The sequence below is a fragment of the Polypterus senegalus genome, chromosome 13 (genome assembly GCF_016835505.1).
Source record: "Polypterus senegalus isolate Bchr_013 chromosome 13, ASM1683550v1, whole genome shotgun sequence".
NCBI lineage: Eukaryota > Metazoa > Chordata > Cladistia > Polypteriformes > Polypteridae > Polypterus > Polypterus senegalus.
In genome coordinates this window covers 72,421,753-72,440,174 of record NC_053166.1, presented here as the reverse complement: position 1 = coordinate 72,440,174, position 18,422 = coordinate 72,421,753, and the positions used below count along the sequence as shown (strand labels likewise).

The 18,422-nt window shown below is 38.2% G+C and overlaps 1 protein-coding gene across 2 annotated transcripts in view; it reads right to left on the bottom strand.

Moving 5' to 3' along the window:
- Positions 1–12,778: 12,778 nt before the first annotated feature.
- The window catches only part of hdac6 (histone deacetylase 6), a 124,486-nt gene continuing 118,842 nt past the window's right edge, over positions 12,779–18,422 (bottom strand). For both annotated transcript variants that reach the window (XM_039776176.1, XM_039776177.1), the window contains one exon: positions 12,779–13,462. In XM_039776176.1, coding sequence (XP_039632110.1) covers positions 13,394–13,462 — 69 coding nt within the window. In that variant the 3' untranslated portion in view covers positions 12,779–13,393. The remainder of the gene's footprint in view (positions 13,463–18,422) is intronic.

Genomic DNA, 18,422 nt, shown 5'->3' with positions numbered 1-18,422 from the left:
ATATGTTTTTCCCAGCTGCAAAAGGGTATGTTGTATCATAAATCTCAAGTGCATTTTCCAGAGACCAAACTAGAACTGGCTATAGTAGCCCAAGATGGTGGCTTTAAAGGCCTGGGGCCTCATGTATAAACAATGCGTACGCACAGAAATGTTGCGTAAGAACTTTTACACGTTCAAATCGCGATTTATAAAACCTACACTTGGCGTAAATCCACGCACTTTTCCACGGTACCTCATGCCTTGTCGTACGCAAGTTCTCCGCTCGGTTTTGCAACCTGGCGGCACCCAGCGTCAAAGCAATGGTACTGTTCTTGTGTGATTACTCATTATTTTCATGACGCGGCTTTATAAATACACAGAAACTAACCGCATATTGTTTATTAGTGTAATGCATCTGATTGTAATTAACTTGTAACAATATAATGGTCCAGGGAACAGCCATAGTATTCCAAATACCATAACTGCTTTAGCGTTGTTACTCTCACTTCTTCTTCTTCTTCTTCTTTCAGCTCCTCCCGTTAGGAGTTGCCACAGCGGATCATCTTTTTCCTTATTACTCTCACTGCACGACTCGGAGTATTTATATCACTGTATCTGAGTGTGAATCACAGCAGCAGCTGATCGGAAAGAGAATTATCGGTATACAGCTTTAAGGACACACTGCCTCAGCCATGGCAAAACGTTTTAAAGCCTTTCCTGTACAGACCTCGTGGTTCAGAAACAGTTTAATCCCAAGAACTTTAAATGCACTCAATCAATTGCTCCTTGTAGAACGGTTTGTACTTATAAGTACAATCACCCCACTGTAAACTTGCACTACAGTTATAATATCTCAAAACCTGGGCCACTTTATAAAGCCGTATTTACATATGATGACAATATCATTTTTAAGGTGAAATGCAGCAAAATATGTTTGTTAAATTATACACATAAAACTTTAACTTCATTTAAATAATCTATATTCTTCACTGGGAGTGTCGTGAAGGATAGAATAATTAAACATGTACTACGAAGATATTTCAATGTTCTTTAAACGTTTTGAAGAATCGGCTAAGCTTACAGATGGCTTAACGCCTATTACAGAGCTGATTTTATGGCGATCGGTTACTTGGGGAAAGAAAAGCAAGGACTTTGGGCGCACGCCAATATATATTGAATATAAAACAGAAAGAGAAAATAACAACACAGCTAAAAACGCAGCGACAAATTTCACAAAAGATAATGCTTGTCATGAGCACGAGGCTCATGAAACACATGTTTAATAATGTGCTTTAACTCCTATCATCATGAAAATGACATCACGTATACATCTCAGTATTTTAGTTATTCAGAGAGCTGTAATATCACAAATGTAATGGACTCTGTGTCCAGTTGGAGGAAGAGAGCCAGTTTAAGAAGCAAGTAGTGATTCACACACATAGATCACATACAGTAGAAGATCAAATACAAAACAAAGCATTTAACGTGCTACTTTAATTACGATGTGATTTGAGAAACTGGTTGATTAAACGATTTTAAGATGAAGTTTATAATGTTCTACTAAATGACAAAATAAACTACGTGATTAAAGTGGAAATGTCGAGATTGAAGTTGACATTTCGTGCTTTTTCCCCACCGTGTGCCTTTTTTCTCTGTACCCTAATAAGCTTTCACATGACACTCAGACAGTGGGCTTACAACTCTTCTTTTCACGGCAACTTTGATATGTGACTTCTTTTTATTTCCGGCACTGTGCGATTTTGTGAATGTGAGCTTTCAAGTTTCTCCAACACGCTATGTCACTCGATCAACTTCCTTTTGTTGATTATACCACGGTTTATTTGAACAAATAGTATGTTTTTCCTTTGCCTCCACTTGGTATTCGCTGAAATTCTTATATTTTCCCTGTGCTTTTCCCATTGTCTTTTCACAGAAGGCTGCGCTTAAGGGCGATTTATATTGATTTGCATATTCAAAGAGGCGTAATTCTGGGAGGATTTGGGGCGTTACATAATGCGCGTGCACAAGCGTTAGTTTTCACGCTGATCGGGATTTATGTAACGGAAGGACGTGGAAGTTGGAGTACGCACAGATTCCTGCATCTGGATTTTTCTGTGCGTAAGCACATTTCGGCTTTTGTGCTTACGCCATGTTGTAGTGCGAAGTTCTACGCACGGCGTTACACATGAGGCCCCTGGAGAGGAACTGATGTTATCAAAATGGCCGGAACCAGAAGTAATGTCAGCAAAGGGGCCGGCTTCGGAAGTGACGTCAGCAAAGGGGCCGGCTTTGGAAGCGATGTCAGCAAAGGGGCCGGCTTCGGAAGTGACGTCTTCTGAGGCGGCGGAACCTTGCAGGATTTCCTGGGAAAGGTCTGTAGGGAACTGAAAAAGACAGTCAGCGCACTCTGCCACTCCCCGGTCAGATGTTTCATTACACTTACTCAGGCCCTTTAGCTGTCTCCTACTCGCATGTGTGTGACAATAAATAAATAAATAAATATATATATATACACACACACACAATAGGGGGCTTTGCCTCCTGCTCGCCAACCCTTTCACCCACAGCGAGCACCACATGCTGTTGCGAAGAGGGGGGCTCAACGCACCCCAAGGAGACACGTTCACTCCTTCGAAACCCCTCTTAAATGGTGATACAATGGGAAACAATTAATAGTTGTTTTTTTTTTTTTACCTCCTCTTTGTTCGATTAGCTGCTGCTCCTGGGCCACGTGATCTGCATTTCGTGCAGCACTTTAAACATTTTAAAGTCACTGCCTTGTCTCTCTTCTCGCCCAGACATCCTCAAACACTATTCGGTCACTTTTCACTGTTCCATTATTTCACTGAGTAATATTTTCCATTTGTTTGCGCTAATGAGAGCTTTACTCTCATTTTCTTGAGACTTCCAAATTTTCTTCTTCAATAACTTCTCTAACCTGCTCTGCATGTGCATCACGGGACTTGCTTCCAAAGGTTGTAAGTATGATGTGGCCTGCCCGTCTCGTGGAAAGCGTCTCTCTGTCTCTTAAAGATCTCTCTTCAAAAGATCACGTCTCATCCCAAGTTTTTTTTTTTTTTTAGAATATATATTATACACTCTTACCTGTGGAAAGTTTGAACACCTCAGTTTTTTAAGTTTTTCTTCAAATTTAATTAGTTGAAATGCAGTGAAAGCACTAAAATTATGAAAAGGTAAGCAGTAAACTGCCAGAGGTTTAAATTTAAAGTTTAGATTAGCAAATTATGAAAAAAGGAAATTTCAGAATACTACAAATGGGCCTTCTTCGGTAAACTACTAATAGGTTACAACCTACGGATGTTCTGCAGCAATTAAAATAAATTTAGCCTTGCAAGTGGAAGCAAACAATTTGCTCAGTTGTCCTAACTTCAGTTGATTACTTAAAAACCATCTGTCTTAGAGCACAGTTAGAACAGACTGTTCCAAGTACCACTTGGACAATATTACACTGTATAATGGCAAGAAAATGTCAATTAATAAATTAAATGAGACAGAATATCATTACCCTTAGAAATGCATGCCTTTATCTATCTCTTGCAATTCCTCTGAAGGAGATAGATTAAATTTAATTGTAAAAAGAACTAGATAAAAACATGATGATTGCTGCCTTCTGCATTATTTATATTAAACTGTTTAAATTACAAGTGTGACTTACAATTTTAGAACCTTCACCACCTTTGTCTCTCTTGCATTGTTTGTCACTAGAAAAAAAAAGTTATTTCCACACTGAAAAGGAAAGAAGATTAAAGACACAATGTTTCAACTGTATAGCCTTCATCAGGTTTGCAGGTAAAAGCAGTTAACATATATAGGAGGGGAAAGAGGGAACAAAGCCAGAAAAGCTTAGCGTAGGTGTGAAAAAGCAGCCAATTGGGATATGAGGGGAGAGATTAAAATGTAAGCTGGTTAATGAGACCTGGAGAAACATGCTATCCCAGGGTGAGAATAAGCTTTGCTGCTTCTGTTTTGAAGCACTGTAAAAGAACACAAGCAGAACAGGCATGGTTATGATCAAGAGATGTGAAGTGCCCTACAGTAGGTTTTATAAGGTCTTTGATTTTTTTAATGGCTTGAATGCACTCACTGAAATGATCTACTTGCCATCTCCCTGTTTCACATGTATAGATGTCTGGAAACTTCCTATAGGAAAAGCAGTAAATAAGATTTTTAGATTGGCAAGAGGCCCATTGTTTAATGTTGAATTCAGCAGAGGCACCTGATACAAGACATATTTGCAAATGACACAGCAGCTCCTGTTATAGCTCAAAGTGCCTGTTGAGAATGTGATTGTCCTCTGTGAATTGAACTGTAGGCAAGAAGTTAACAGAGGTTAAGTGGTCAATGGGAGGCGATCAAGGAAGAGTTAGAAAAATTGATTTTTTTTAGTGACCTTTTGGAGAGGTGAAATCTTAGGGTGGAATGGGAGGACAGTGGGACGCAGGTTTCATTATTGGGTTTCTGTTAGCATGAATGTTACAAGGTCTACCCCTGGCTTGTTTCAGGGCCTAGTCCACAATATGAAAAAGAGTATCCCTTATGAATGAAAAAAATTCCTCATTCTGATTGAAGAGGCGACAGAGTCTATGAACTGTGAATAAGGTGGACAGTTTTTAGCATGCTAGAGATGGAAGATGTAGTGAAGGTAACTGTGCGAGTCTGTTGGCTTGTGGTAGACAGAGGTCTTAAGTCCTAGAAAGCTAATAGAAATACTGATATCTAAAAGAATTGTGGTAGAAACACAGACCGTAAACCTGAGAGATAGACAGAAACTAGCAAATTCATTAATGAATCCCTGTAGTTGGTTTCTGTGACAAGAGGCAACATCAGTAAAATAGTCCATGTATTTTTTGCACAGGTTTGGAATAAAGCCTATACAGGAAGAAAGCAAATTCTCTTCCACTCAGCCGATGAAGATACTGGGATTCTGATACCTACTGCAACTCCAATGATCTGTTGAAAAAAGTTATTAAAAGAGAAAGCATTGTGGGCAAGAAGGCAATGAGACCTTCACCATGATGAAAGAGTGTGTACAGAGAAGTGATGTCTATCATAAAGATAAAATAGTCAGCAGTATAAAACCGAAAGCACTCAAACAACGGGAGAGCATGGATAGTACTTTTAAAATATGAAGAGAGACCTTCATCTAGTGGTCTCATAAAATTGTAGAGGAAAGTTGAAATATGAGAAGTGAGTGAGCTGCCTGCTGAAACAATAGAGCATCCAGAATTGTCTGGTTTGTGGATATTGAGAAGGTAAACTGAGTATTGGTGGGTTTCCAATATTAACTCTTTCATCATTAGTTCATATGTCAGACTTTCTCCTGCACAATTATTAAGGTGGAAGTTTCAAATTATCACTCCAGTTCAGTGGTGCAGTAACTGTGTGGAGTGGGCGGGAGAACCAATGGGCCCTAAGCTAGGGTTCCCCCTAAGTGACTTCCTCTTTATTCCCCTAAAAATTCCGACCATTTCATATTTAGTAATCCATGCAGGAAGTGTGTGAGATCAAGACTGTGACCAGCAATTTCAAATCATACAGTTTCAAATTGACAGACCAATGATAGCTCATATTCTAACAGCAGCTGTCATTGGTCATATGGTTTGAGACTATATACTTTCAAATTGCCATTCACTATACTATCCTTGAAATAATGGCGGGTAGCAAGGTAACAGCTGACGCAAATAGGCAGTGAGACGAGAAGCAACACATTGAGATATACTGTGAAAATTAGCTTAACAAGTCAAATGCATTCGCAAAGCAGAATATAAAACAAAAGTGAATTTTCTCTTGCACTGGGGCCGGTCTCCTGTGAAATTCCACAAATAATATTGTACTTATTACCTAATACATGAAAAAGTGTATTGCGGAGTGTTTTAATGGAACATAATAGTAGTGCTGGAAGGCAGCAATTAAAGTTCTGTTCAGAGTGAAATGTGTCTATGGGTATGTTTGTGAATATGCACTGCTTTTAGTATCTAAAACTTTACATGCAAGGTCTGACAAATTCTCTTTGTGTATTTGCGCCAGATTCAAGCTTGCGTGATACTGCATGTAACAGCAGCAACAGCTGAAAGAGGTTTCAACAAACTGAGATGATACAAAACTATTTGAGATCAACTCCGTCACAAATAAGACTGTCAAGCTTGGCAGTTCTCCCTACAGAAAAATAAAGAGCCAAAAAAATAAACACATGAAGAAGTCTTGTCAAGGAATTTGCTTTAAAGAAATCCTGAAAGAAAAACCTTATTTAGCTTTTGTATAAATACTTTTCCTATATGACTAGCATTTATGAGAACAGTTTTCTAGTTTTGATTATGACATTCACATTATCTGTTGTGAACATTAGCATAGCATAAGAATATATTAACAATGATTTTATTTGTGTGGTATTACAGTAACATTTTTATAAATTGTTAATCATAGCATTTGAAATATAGAAAACAATAAATTGAACTGATGTAACATAATTTGATGTATGATTTCTGTCATTAATATCACCATACACATTAACAGAAATAGAATATAAAACAATAAAGCATCCACTTATTCAGATTTGCCACTCCAGACAAAAATCATGAAGCAGTAGTTTTGAATTACTTTACATTAAATGTCTACTCAATTAAATTAATAAATAATTTACAAATTTTTTTTACCCAGTATTTTAAAGTGGCATATTCATGTGTCATTCTCTTACACAAAAATTAAGTATTTAATGTAGAAATACTTATTTCAAAGAAACTCTATATTTATTTAAATATAACTGCATTTTGTCAAACTTTATTCTAGAAGTCTTTTCTTTATGTTATAGATAGGAACTGCGCCACTACTCCAGTACAGTAAGTACGCCATTAATTACTTTTCTCTTCATTTCAGTGGACTTGTTTTTTTAAACACTCAGTCCTCTTAGTTGCTTCATTTTTCCTTTAATGGCACCCAAACAGAAATGAGATGTCTAGTGAGCCCACTAGATGACCAGCTAAATTGGAGTCTCAAACTCCAAGCTGTTTCACTCCTGTTTTTTAATTAGAAGCCAATTCTTGTTGTTCCATGGCTTTTTGGTGTTCTCATTCTGCCACAGCAGACATTTCCAGAAGGGTCAATTTTCTTTTTGTCTAAGAGCACCATCAAAATATTTTGTGATCTGAGCAGATCAACATTACTTACAAACTCACCTGTCCTTATGTTCAGATACTGTATGATGGACACAGGTCAGCTGGTTATATTTAGGCTTGCTTTGTGTATCATTATTGTTCTATTGCTAATTAAGGAAAAAAGAAACAATTAAGGTGTCAGAGTCTTAAACTGCAAGTCAATTACAATTAAAACAAAATAAGTTAATTAGCAGCAAAAACTAGACACAAATTAAGAAAAGGGTTAGAATGAAAACCTGCAGGCACTACAGCCCACAGACTAGAGTTGGAGACCCTATTCCAGACATTTCTCTGTTCCTATATGTACAGTACTATCAAGATAGCTGTGTTATCCATTCCTTTAGGGAAATTAAATGGCTTGCAGAATGCAAGTCATAATTACTATAAGGAAGGCTAAAACCTGAAATTAGATAAAGTAGATAGTTACAAGCAGCATTAGCTAAGGGTCAATGGATTCATTTTTATTAACAAGTGTATTTTTCAAAGCCTTCTACTACAGAGTCATATACATAGACAAGTACTGACCCTAGCCCAGGTGCCAGTCCATTGCAGGACACAATCACACACACGCTGAGAAAATTTAGAGATTCCAACAATCCCAATCACACATCTTTGGGTTAAAGAGGAATATGCACTGGGCAAATGTGAACAACCAGCACAAGCAGTGACTAGACTGAAATGTAGAACCAGAGTCCACGAGTTGTGAAACAGCCGCACAAACCTTGGGCTAATCAAAAAATATATGGCATACGGCTTTATGACTGCACACTCACAGGGACATAAGGTGCAGAATAGAAAAACACATTAATATATTGAAGATGTGAAAAATCAGTTAAGCATGTAAAAATTGATTTCTGCTGGTAATCATTTCGTAGATGCCACCTAGTTATTGAAGTTTGATTTTCCTAACCATTTAGATCTATATTACATAAATACCTCAATTAATAGCCAGACTGTTTACTTTCTGTGTAGCGCGCCAAGGACCTGGGTTCAGTTTCTATTTATGATTTATGTACAATCTGATACCAAAGATGTGTGGGTGGGTGTATAAGGTTACACAGCAACACAAAGTGGCCCACTGTGCAGACTGTCTAATTAGTCAGCACCTCACTCATGTCTGATTCTGTCAGGATAGAATGTAAATATACGTTAGATAGATGTGCATAAAACACAGCAGACTGAACAATTTCAGGCTGACTCAAGAGTAATTTGACACCATCTTTTATTGCCCAAAAACAATTGACAATTAAAATACAGTATGTTCAAATACTGCAATATTTTATTTTCAAACATTCAATACATTTTTTCAAAAATCAATGCTATCATCCCCATAGATAGCAAACCCTTTAACGACAGTAAATATAAAATGAATGCAAACAATTAATTGGTTTTACACACTGAAAAATGTTTCATATGAAATCAGCTTTTCAGAACTTTTAATTGAAACTTTTTTTCAAACAAAAAATACATTTTTAGGGTCATTTCTGTTTGAAAAAATAAGAAAACTAGCGTGTTTGTTAAGTTGTTGTTACTAATGCTTGTCCAAAATCAATAATGTTCTATTGCCTAATATGTTTTGTAAGAATACTGAATTGGAGCACAACTAGTTGACCCATTCATGAGTTGTTTGTACTACCAACAGCCAGAAACAGTGACCTATCAACATGCTAAAAATGGTCTGTGAAAAATTCAAAGTCAACTTGCAACTACTTCCTCAGTATGTAGTATAGGAGAAAATATAAATCAAACAAAGAGAGACCTTAGATAGAATAATATACATGTTAATATAGAATTGAAGCATATTTCAGAACCTACTCAATCCTTTATTGTGTGTGTCTGTGTCATTGCATAGTGTTATAACATATACATTTCAAAATTACATTTACTTCAAATAAATGCTATATTGCCAGTCTTTAAACTAATCAGAAAGCACAATGTGTCGAGTAAAGATGATAAACCAGTGAGCCGCAGCATCACCTTCTCACATTTACTGTATCATGAACAAAAACTGGACCTTTTTCCGCTAATGGTAGGTTTTCCAAAACAGGAACAAAAAATAGCTGCGGTAGACTGGTGCCCTGCCCAGGGTTTGTTTCCTGCCTTGGCCCTGTGTTGGCTGGGATTGGCTCCAGCAGACCCATATGACCCTGTAGTTAGGATATTGCAGGTTGGATAATGGATGGATGGAACAAAAAATAGTGTCCATTGAATAACCTTGTTCAACATTTGCTTCAGATTAAACCAAATTAAACAGAATTTGTGGGCTGATTGACAACACACCAAATTATAAATATTTTGGTAGTTAAACATAAAACTTCCAAAAAAATGCAAACTGCCTCTGATACCATAAAGAACCCATTGGCTCTATAATGGAAAAGGATTTTCAGAAAATGGTTTGTTGGATGCTTTGATCACTCTGTGCACAGGATAATAATTTATACTCGGGTTAATTTAGATCACCAAATACTAGTAAATAGTTTTCTTCAACAGATTATACAGTTATAGATATAGTATGAATCCACATTGTTACACATGATGCATATTACCTTGAGTTTTATGTGATGACCAGGACAATATCTTCAAAGACAGGGTGAGATTGTGTACACAGAAGCACCAGGAAGCTATGGGGAATGGCTTATCAAATGTACATAACATCCTGGTAATTTTTCTTTAAATTGATAACAAACATAAATAAAAACAAGCAGCTAGTGGCGCTACAGTCAAAAATACAGAAATCAAAAATTGCTAGTAAAAGCATGGTCAAATAAGGTAATTTTTTTAAAGATGTCATTGACAGTTTCAAATGCACTAAAAAAAAATGACATGAAATTAGATGAGTAAGAAAAGACTAAAGGTCACTAGCCAGTTTAAATACGCTTTAAATAAGCCTTCTATAAAACTACAGCTACCATAATCAAAAGTGATAGCCATGGCTGTAGGCACACCATACCTGGCAGGAAAAAAAGCATTTGTCTGGCATGAGCATAGACAAACTGCATGCAGTAAGCATGCAACATATTTTAAGTCATGTACAGTATATTATAAATTTCAAGTCAGGCAGCATGGAAGTATAGAAGTTATTGCTGCTGGCTTAAAGATGCAAATCATGGCCTTATCATTACTAGAATATACCCTGAATGATCTTGTCATCGGCTGATTGTTTTGTCTCAGATTTGTTTTTCCCCACATAAAAAGATGTGCCTGTTAGGTTGACAGGTAACTCTAAATCAGTCGAGTGTGGGTGTATGGGTGAGTGTGACCCATGATGAACCATCACCCACTCCGTGTGATACAACAACAACATTTATTTATATAGCACATTTTCATACAAACAGTAGCTCAAAGTGCTTTACATATTAAAGAATAGAAAAATGAAAGACATAATTATAAAAAAATAAATCAACATTAACATCGAATAAGAGTAAGGTTCAATGGCCAGGGGGGACAGAAAAAACAAAAAAACTCCAGACGGCTGGAGAAAAAATAAAATCTGTAGGGATTCCAGACCATGATACCGCCCAGTCCCCTCTGGGCATTCTACCTAACATAAATGAAACAGTCCTCTTTGGATTTAGGGTTCTCACGGAAGGGCTTGATGATGATGATGGTCACGTAGACTTCTTCCTTTTAATCCGTCCATCATTGTTGGAGCATCATGAAGCTTTGAGTAGGTGGAGGTGGCGCAGGCCACCACCACAAAGAAACCGGAAAAAGAAACAGAAAAGAGAGTAGGGGTCAGTACCGATTTTAGAGCCACCATGAATAGTTGTTATGATGAATTGAAGATACAGAGTATCAGGATTAAGTTAAATTACGATTAAAATAAAGTTATAAAAAGGCCATGTTAAAGTAATGTGTTTTCAGCAGTGTTTTAAAGTGCTCTACTGTATCAGCCTGGCGAATTCCTATTGGCAGGCTATTCCAGATTTTAGGTGCATAACAGCAGATGATGAATGCTCTAGCTTCACACAAACCCAAACTGGATTAAAAGGGTTCAGTAAACAGATGAATTAACAAAAAACAAATGAACAAATTTTATGTTACTACACCTACTGTAAGTGATGAACACAATGTATATGAAATATTTAGTTTTTTACAAGTACAGCCACTGGTTTGCTTTAAATTCCACACAATCAAAATGACAAACAAATATTAAATTAATTTCTTTACCTCTCAAAAAACATGTTAATAGATGTTTGCTTTATGTACAAAATTATAAAATAATGTGTGGGTTGCACTGTATAATATTACAGCAGATTTCTTTTTTAATTTTTTTTTATTTTAACATAAATGAGAATTTTTTGTCATATTTACGTTGTCCGTACAGGTCAAGTCACTCCTCTTACTTAAAAAAATTCAGCTTTTATGTTTGTATTTACTTCTAGTACAAACACTGAATGACAAAATCAAGGAATTTTCTTTATGTATCTTTGAAGGTTACAGTTAAGTTGAAAGGTAAAGGCCTTCCAAAGAATATGAGTTTTGTGGAAGAGTTCTGATGGTATAAGGAAAGAAATGTTATTACATTTTAAAGTAAAAATTAATAAAATAAATAACTGATCCAAAGCATGAAACACTTTGAATTAATTCCTCCTTTAAATAAAAAACAGAAGATTAACATAAACAAAGATGATAAATATGGTTTGCATAATTTGTTTTTGCCCTTTCATAGTTATAATCAAACTCACTTTCCACTTGTCTTATAGAGGGAGCCAGAGCCCATCCTGGAAGCATCTTGTATAAGACAGAATCCAACTATGGAAACAGGACACACTCATGCCTACCAAGTCATTATACAATAAGGAACATATCAACCTAATCTGAAATCTTTATACGATGCGAGAGGAAACTGGTGTAAAAATGAACAAAAAGTTCAAATCCTCAAATGGCTGGGCCAGGAATTGAACCTTGGTCTCTGGAACTGTGAAGCTGCAGCACTAAACTTAAAAAAGCAGAAACATCCCCAATTTCTGGAATGTCAAGGGATGATATGCTTTTGATCTCTGGCATGACAGCAAAAAGTAGAAGCATCTGATATTGTCTAGGGTTGGCTAAAGCCTTCAGCTATTACATCCATCCATCCATTATCCAACCCACTATATCCTAACTACAGGGTCATGGGGGTCTGCTGGAGCCAATCCTAGCCAGCACAGGGCACAAGGCAGGAAATTACATTTTGAATTTATTTCTTGAATTATTGGAAAGAATGTCAATGGAAAAAACACAATATCATCCATATAACACAGACAAATTATAAGACATGTGAGGAAAACTCCTAAATAACAGCTGCACAATATAGAAGACACTCTTTAGAATGCAGGGATGAAATTATTGTTAATAGATAACTTGAACAAGAGACCAGACACTGTCTGTGTGTAGTCTTCATATCTGCTGTGTATCCAACTGTCCATATGAGATGCTTCTACTCCTCCTACATCCAAAAGACATTCCTGTTAGGTTGATTTGGAACATAAAACTGGTATGGTGTGAGTAAATGTGGTAGTGTGAGTGTACCATCTGACAGTCTAGCATCCCATGGCTTGTTTCTGACTCATGATTGATGCTCATGGGGCAGGCTCCACCACTCTGAAAAAAGTGTTGAGGAATAAGAAAGTTGAGACAACAAATTAATGTTTAAAATTGTTTTTGTTTTGTGATGCTTTACATTGAAAATATCAACAGAAACTGTAAGCATACAGTTTAACAGAAAAAAGGCATATCCGTGTTGTCTTCTTCTAAGTATCTTAACAGTTGATATGAATTGTATACATTAAATATATATCAATCAACCAAATTGTTATAGAAGAGCTCACTTAAGGAACTGGATTTAGTAAGTTATGATTAAATTACATAATATTTATACAAAATAAAAACACACACAACAATAGCATAAATATAGTAAAATATAATCAGAGCACTCACATAAGTTAAGAAACAAATCTAATTAAAGTATGGCATCACTAGCTCTGATTCTCTGGTAGCACAAATCTCAGAGAAAGGTGCCCATTTACTGTATCCTTTCAATAAAGGTTAAAGCATTTGTGAGGTTGTAGTTTGCAAAGTGCAACTGTCAGGCACAGTTTCAGAATAAGCAAATTATACTTTTGTAATTATTATAATAAAAAGTCATTTTTAACTTTAAAAAATATAAATGTACAGCCCTGAAAAGCTAACCAATCAACCATGAGTTTCATAACACGAGGATCACATTGATATCCATATACTGATATCTTTAGTCCTTATTAATTGCATCCTGGCATATTCTCCCCAAACTTCATTGTGTAAGCTGCATTCTTAGCTTGATCCAAGGCCTGGAAAAGATCAAGAAAGTCAGTTAAAACACTATAACTCCAACACAACTAGTAACAACATGATATAATTATGTTACTTTGTGTTTCACTCTGCTAATTGCAAATAAAGACTGCATGATTTTCCTACTCTTATTAATAGGGCAGCTCTGCCAGAACATCTTTTACACAACTTGCAAATTATTATCAAGATAAGAGTTATGATAGATTCTCTCAAATTGTTAAGCGTGTTGGTAGATCAGTTGCAAATTCATGTCTTCATAACCCATAAACTTCAAATCTGCACATTTTTCATAGCATTACTATGAATATTTAATGTCATGTAGACCTATGCTATACATATGTATATTGTAAAGTTGACTCACTCACTCACTCACTATTTCCCATTTAGCTGAAAAGCTGAAATTTGGCAAGATGGCAGATCTGGGGCTATCCAACTAAGAAATTTCGATATATTAAAAATTGGTGGTTAAAAACAACCCAAAATAGAAAAATGCAATAGCCAAAATCACAAAAACTCTTTAACTGAGTTGATTGGAACTTGGCAGAATAAAGAAAGCTAGCCAATCCAAGTTTTTTTATTTGTTGATACAGGTGGAATCCTGTTATAACAAAATTCATGGGACCATAAAATAAACTACTCAAAAAAATGAAAGGAACACTTTGAAAACACATCAGATCTCAATAGGAAAAAGAAATCCTCCTGGATATCTATACTGATATAGACTGGGTAATGTGTTAGGACCGAAAGGATGCCACATCGTTTGATGGAAATGAAAACGATCAACCTACAGAGCCCTGAATTCAAAGACGCCCCAAAAATCAGAGTGAAAAATTATGTGGCAGGCTAGTCCATTTTGCCAAAATTTAATTGCAGCAACTCAAAATTGTACGCAGCACTTTGTATGGCCCCTGTGTTCTTGTATACATGCCTGACAACATTGGTGCATGCTTCTAATGAGATGACAGATGGTGTTGTGGGGGATCTCCTCCCAGATCTGGACCAGGGCATCACTGAGCTCCTGGACAGTCTGAGGTGCAACCTGGTGGCATTGGATGGACCAAAACATAATGTCCCAGAGGTGTTCTATTGGATTAGGTCAGGAAAGTGTGGTGGCCAGTCAATGGTATCAATTCCTTCATCCTCCAGGAACTGCCTGCATACTCTCACCACATGAGGCCAGGAATTGTCATGCACCAGGAGCCACTGTACCAGCATAGGGTCTGACAATGAGTCCAAGGATTTCATCCTGATACCTAATGGCAGCCAAGGTGCCTTTGTCAAGCCTGTAGCGGTCTGTGTGACCCTCCATGGATATGCCTCCCCAGACAATCATTAACCCACCACCAAACTGCTCATGCTGAATGATGTTACAGGCAGCATAATGTTCTCCATGGCTTCTCCAGACCCTTTCACTTCTGTCACGTGCTCAGGGTGAACCTGCTCTCATCTGTAAAAGCACAGGGCACCAGTGGTGCATCTGCCAATTCTGGTATTCTATGGCGAATGCCAATCGAGCTGCATGCTGCTGGGCAGTGAGCTCAGGGCCCATTAGAGGACATGGGGCCCTTGGGTCACCCTCATGAAGTCTTTCTGGTTGCTTGGTCAGAGACATTCACACCAGTGGCCTGCTGGAGGTCATTTTATAGGGCTCTGGCAGTGCTCATCCTGTTCCTCCTTGCCCAAAGGAGCAGATACTGGTCCTGCTGATGGGTTATGGACCTTCTATGGCCCTCTCCAGCTCTCCTAGAGTAACTGCTTGTCTCCTAGAATTTCCTCCATGCCCTTGAGACTGTGCAAGGAGACACAGCAAACCTTCTGGCAATGACACGTATTGATGTGCCATCCTGGAGAAGTTGGACTACCTGTGCAACCTCTGTAGGGTCCAGGTATCGCCTCATGCTACCAGTAGTGACACTGACTGTAGCCAAATGCAAAACTAGTGAAGAAACAGTCAGAAAAGATGAGGAGGGAAAAATGTCAGTGGCCTCCACCTGTTAAACCATTCCTGTTTTGGGGGTCATCTCATTGTTGCCCCTCTAGTGCATCTGTTGTTAATTTCATTAACACCACAGCAGCTGAAACTGATTAACAACCCCCTCTGCTACTTAACAGACCAGATTAATATCCCATAAGTTTCATTGACTTTATGCTATACTCTGATTAAAAAGTGTTCCTTTAATTCTTTTGAGCAGTATATTTCATTATAGCAGAAATTTTGTTACAACAAATATGAGGAAAATATGTATAGTATTGTGACTGGGGCTGCCAGCTATTCACCATGTCTAATAGCAGCAGCTCAACAATAGCTCGGTGGCTGCTCTGCTGCGTCAGGTAAAACGAAAACCAAGGTCAAAGGAATTGGTAGGATCCGGATTACCATGTATCATGCTTGTCACCTTTAACATTGGGCTTTGATCTGCTCTTACTTACACTCTCCTGCTCTGTCTTCTCCAGACTGTGTCTACCACAGTGGTTATTCTGAGCTGCTGGTGTTGTTGTAATCTGAAGATGGGAGCTAAAGCAGGACAATTGCCCATGCTATGGCTCCTAACAGCTCCTATCTGAATGAAGTTTTGAGACTGTACCTGCCTTCTCTATACAGTAATAAAGTACCTGTCTTTTGTGAAACTCTTCCTGTCTTTCAAGTAAACTCTGACCTAAGGCTGACAACACCTGTATAAAAAACTGTTTCTTAAACTGCAAAAACTACTTTGTTTGAAAATAAGATATTAGATGTAATTTTTTTAACAGAAATACAGGTATGAAAATACAGAATGAAAATGAGACATTAGATGAAGATAAAGGCATGATTCAAAAATGGTTTTGCCATTTCATTTTTCTTCATTCCGGAATAAACTTTTTCCAGGATTGTTAATTTTTCTTTCAGCATAGAGTGACGCTGTTTCTCACTTTTTTTTGTTCATCTCCAAGAAAACTTTGAGAAAGTGCTATGAAAGTCAAACAGTACGGTATCCACACACAACACAACCAACCACATGGATGTTCGGTGCAGTAGTGACTGATGTCATGTTGACATATTTGGCGAGCCTGCCTGAGACTGGAAATTTTGCAACACACTGTCTCTCTCTTTGAGACAACCTGTTGCAGGGTTCCTGAGACTCGCCATGTGAAGTGTAGGAGTGGCATTAAGCATTTTTTGCATTGCATTATTATATTCAGTGGTCAATTTGGATGAAAAAAAGTTTGTTGTACAGTACTGAGATTTACATTTTGTGAAAATGAGATTCATTTAACATTATGTTCTATTAACATTTGTCCAGTCCCACAAAAAGTTATTTGTTATTCTGAAAATTTTGTTACTTTGATATTCGCTGTAGCAAGTATTTAACCTGTATTTGTCATTAATAATGCTCTAGTGAATGGGACATTCTAACACACAGCAGCACTGACAGTGATCGCAGAGAGAAACGAGGTGCACCAGTTTATGCAAATGAAGGCTGCTTGCAGAAGACAAATGAAGGAATGGAAATTTGCCCAACAAAAAGTTCAGTGATGTGTTTAGCAAATGTGATATAAAGCTCAAGGGCTTGACAGCTACTGTGGCTGTGAATTTACCCAATTTCACACAACTGATCCAGTAAAAACAAAAAACGTATTTTATATAACACCCACCCATCCATCTTATCTGCAACCAACCTTGTGGCAAATTGTTGACATGGGGATTATAATTCCCAGCAACCAGTGCACCGATTTTATTACACTCACAAAGCTTAAGTAAGAGCATTGACAAGTGCGGTATATCATCAAAGGTACCAACCAAGGCTTTGGAAAACATCTTGCATCACCCCGGACCCAAAGGTATCACGTCCTAGTGAGCTGAATGACTTCCGGTCTCTCGCTCTGACATCACATGTAATGGAAGACCATGGAGTGGCTGCTGCTTCACCACCTGAGGCCACAGGCCCGCCATGCCCTTGACCCTCTGCAGTTCACACACCAGGAGAAGGTCATCTATATGCTACACCAATCCCTCTCCCACTTGGACAGTGCCTTCAACACCATCCAACCTCTGCTCCTTAGGGACAAACTGACAGAGATGGCAGTAGATTTATACCTGGTGGCATGGATCGTGGACTATCTTACAGACAGACCTCAGTATGTGCGTCTCGGGAACTGCAGGTGTGACATTGTGGATAGCAACACAAGAGCGCCGCAGGGAACTGTACTTTCTCTGGTCCTGTTCAGCCTATGTACATCGGACTTCCAATACAACTCGGAGTCCTGCCACATGCAAAGGTTCACTGACGACACTGCTATTGTCGGCTGCATCAGGCATGGGCAAGAGGAGCAGTATAGGAACCTAATCAAGGACTTTGTTAAATGGTGCAACTCAAACCACTTACACCTGAACACCAGCAAAACCAAGGAGCTGGTGATGGATTTTAGGAGACCCAGGCCCCTCCTGGATCCCGTGATTATCAGAGGCGACTGTGTGCAGATGGTACAGACCTATAAATACCTGGGAGTGCAGCTGGATGATAAATTGGACTGGACTGCCAATAGTGATGCTCTGGGCAAGAGAGGACAGAGCCGACTATACTTCCTTAGAAGACTGGCGTCCTTCAACATCTGCAATAAGATGCCGCAGATGTTCTATCAGACGGTTGTGGAGAGTGCCCTCTTCTACGTGGTGGTGTGCTAGGGAGGCAGCATAAAGAAGGACGCCTCACACCTGGACAAACTGGTGAGGAAGGCAGGCTCTATTGTAGGCATGGAGCTGGACAGTTTGATATCCAAGGCAGAGCGACAGACGCTGAGCAGGCTCCTATCAATCATGGAGAATCCACTGCATCCATTGAACAGTATCATCTCCAGACAGAGGAGCAGCTTCAGCGACAGACTGCTGTCACTGTCCTACTCCACTGACAAACTAAGGAGATTGTTCCTCCCTCACACTATGCGACTCTTCAATTCCACCCGGGGGATGGGGGGGTTGGT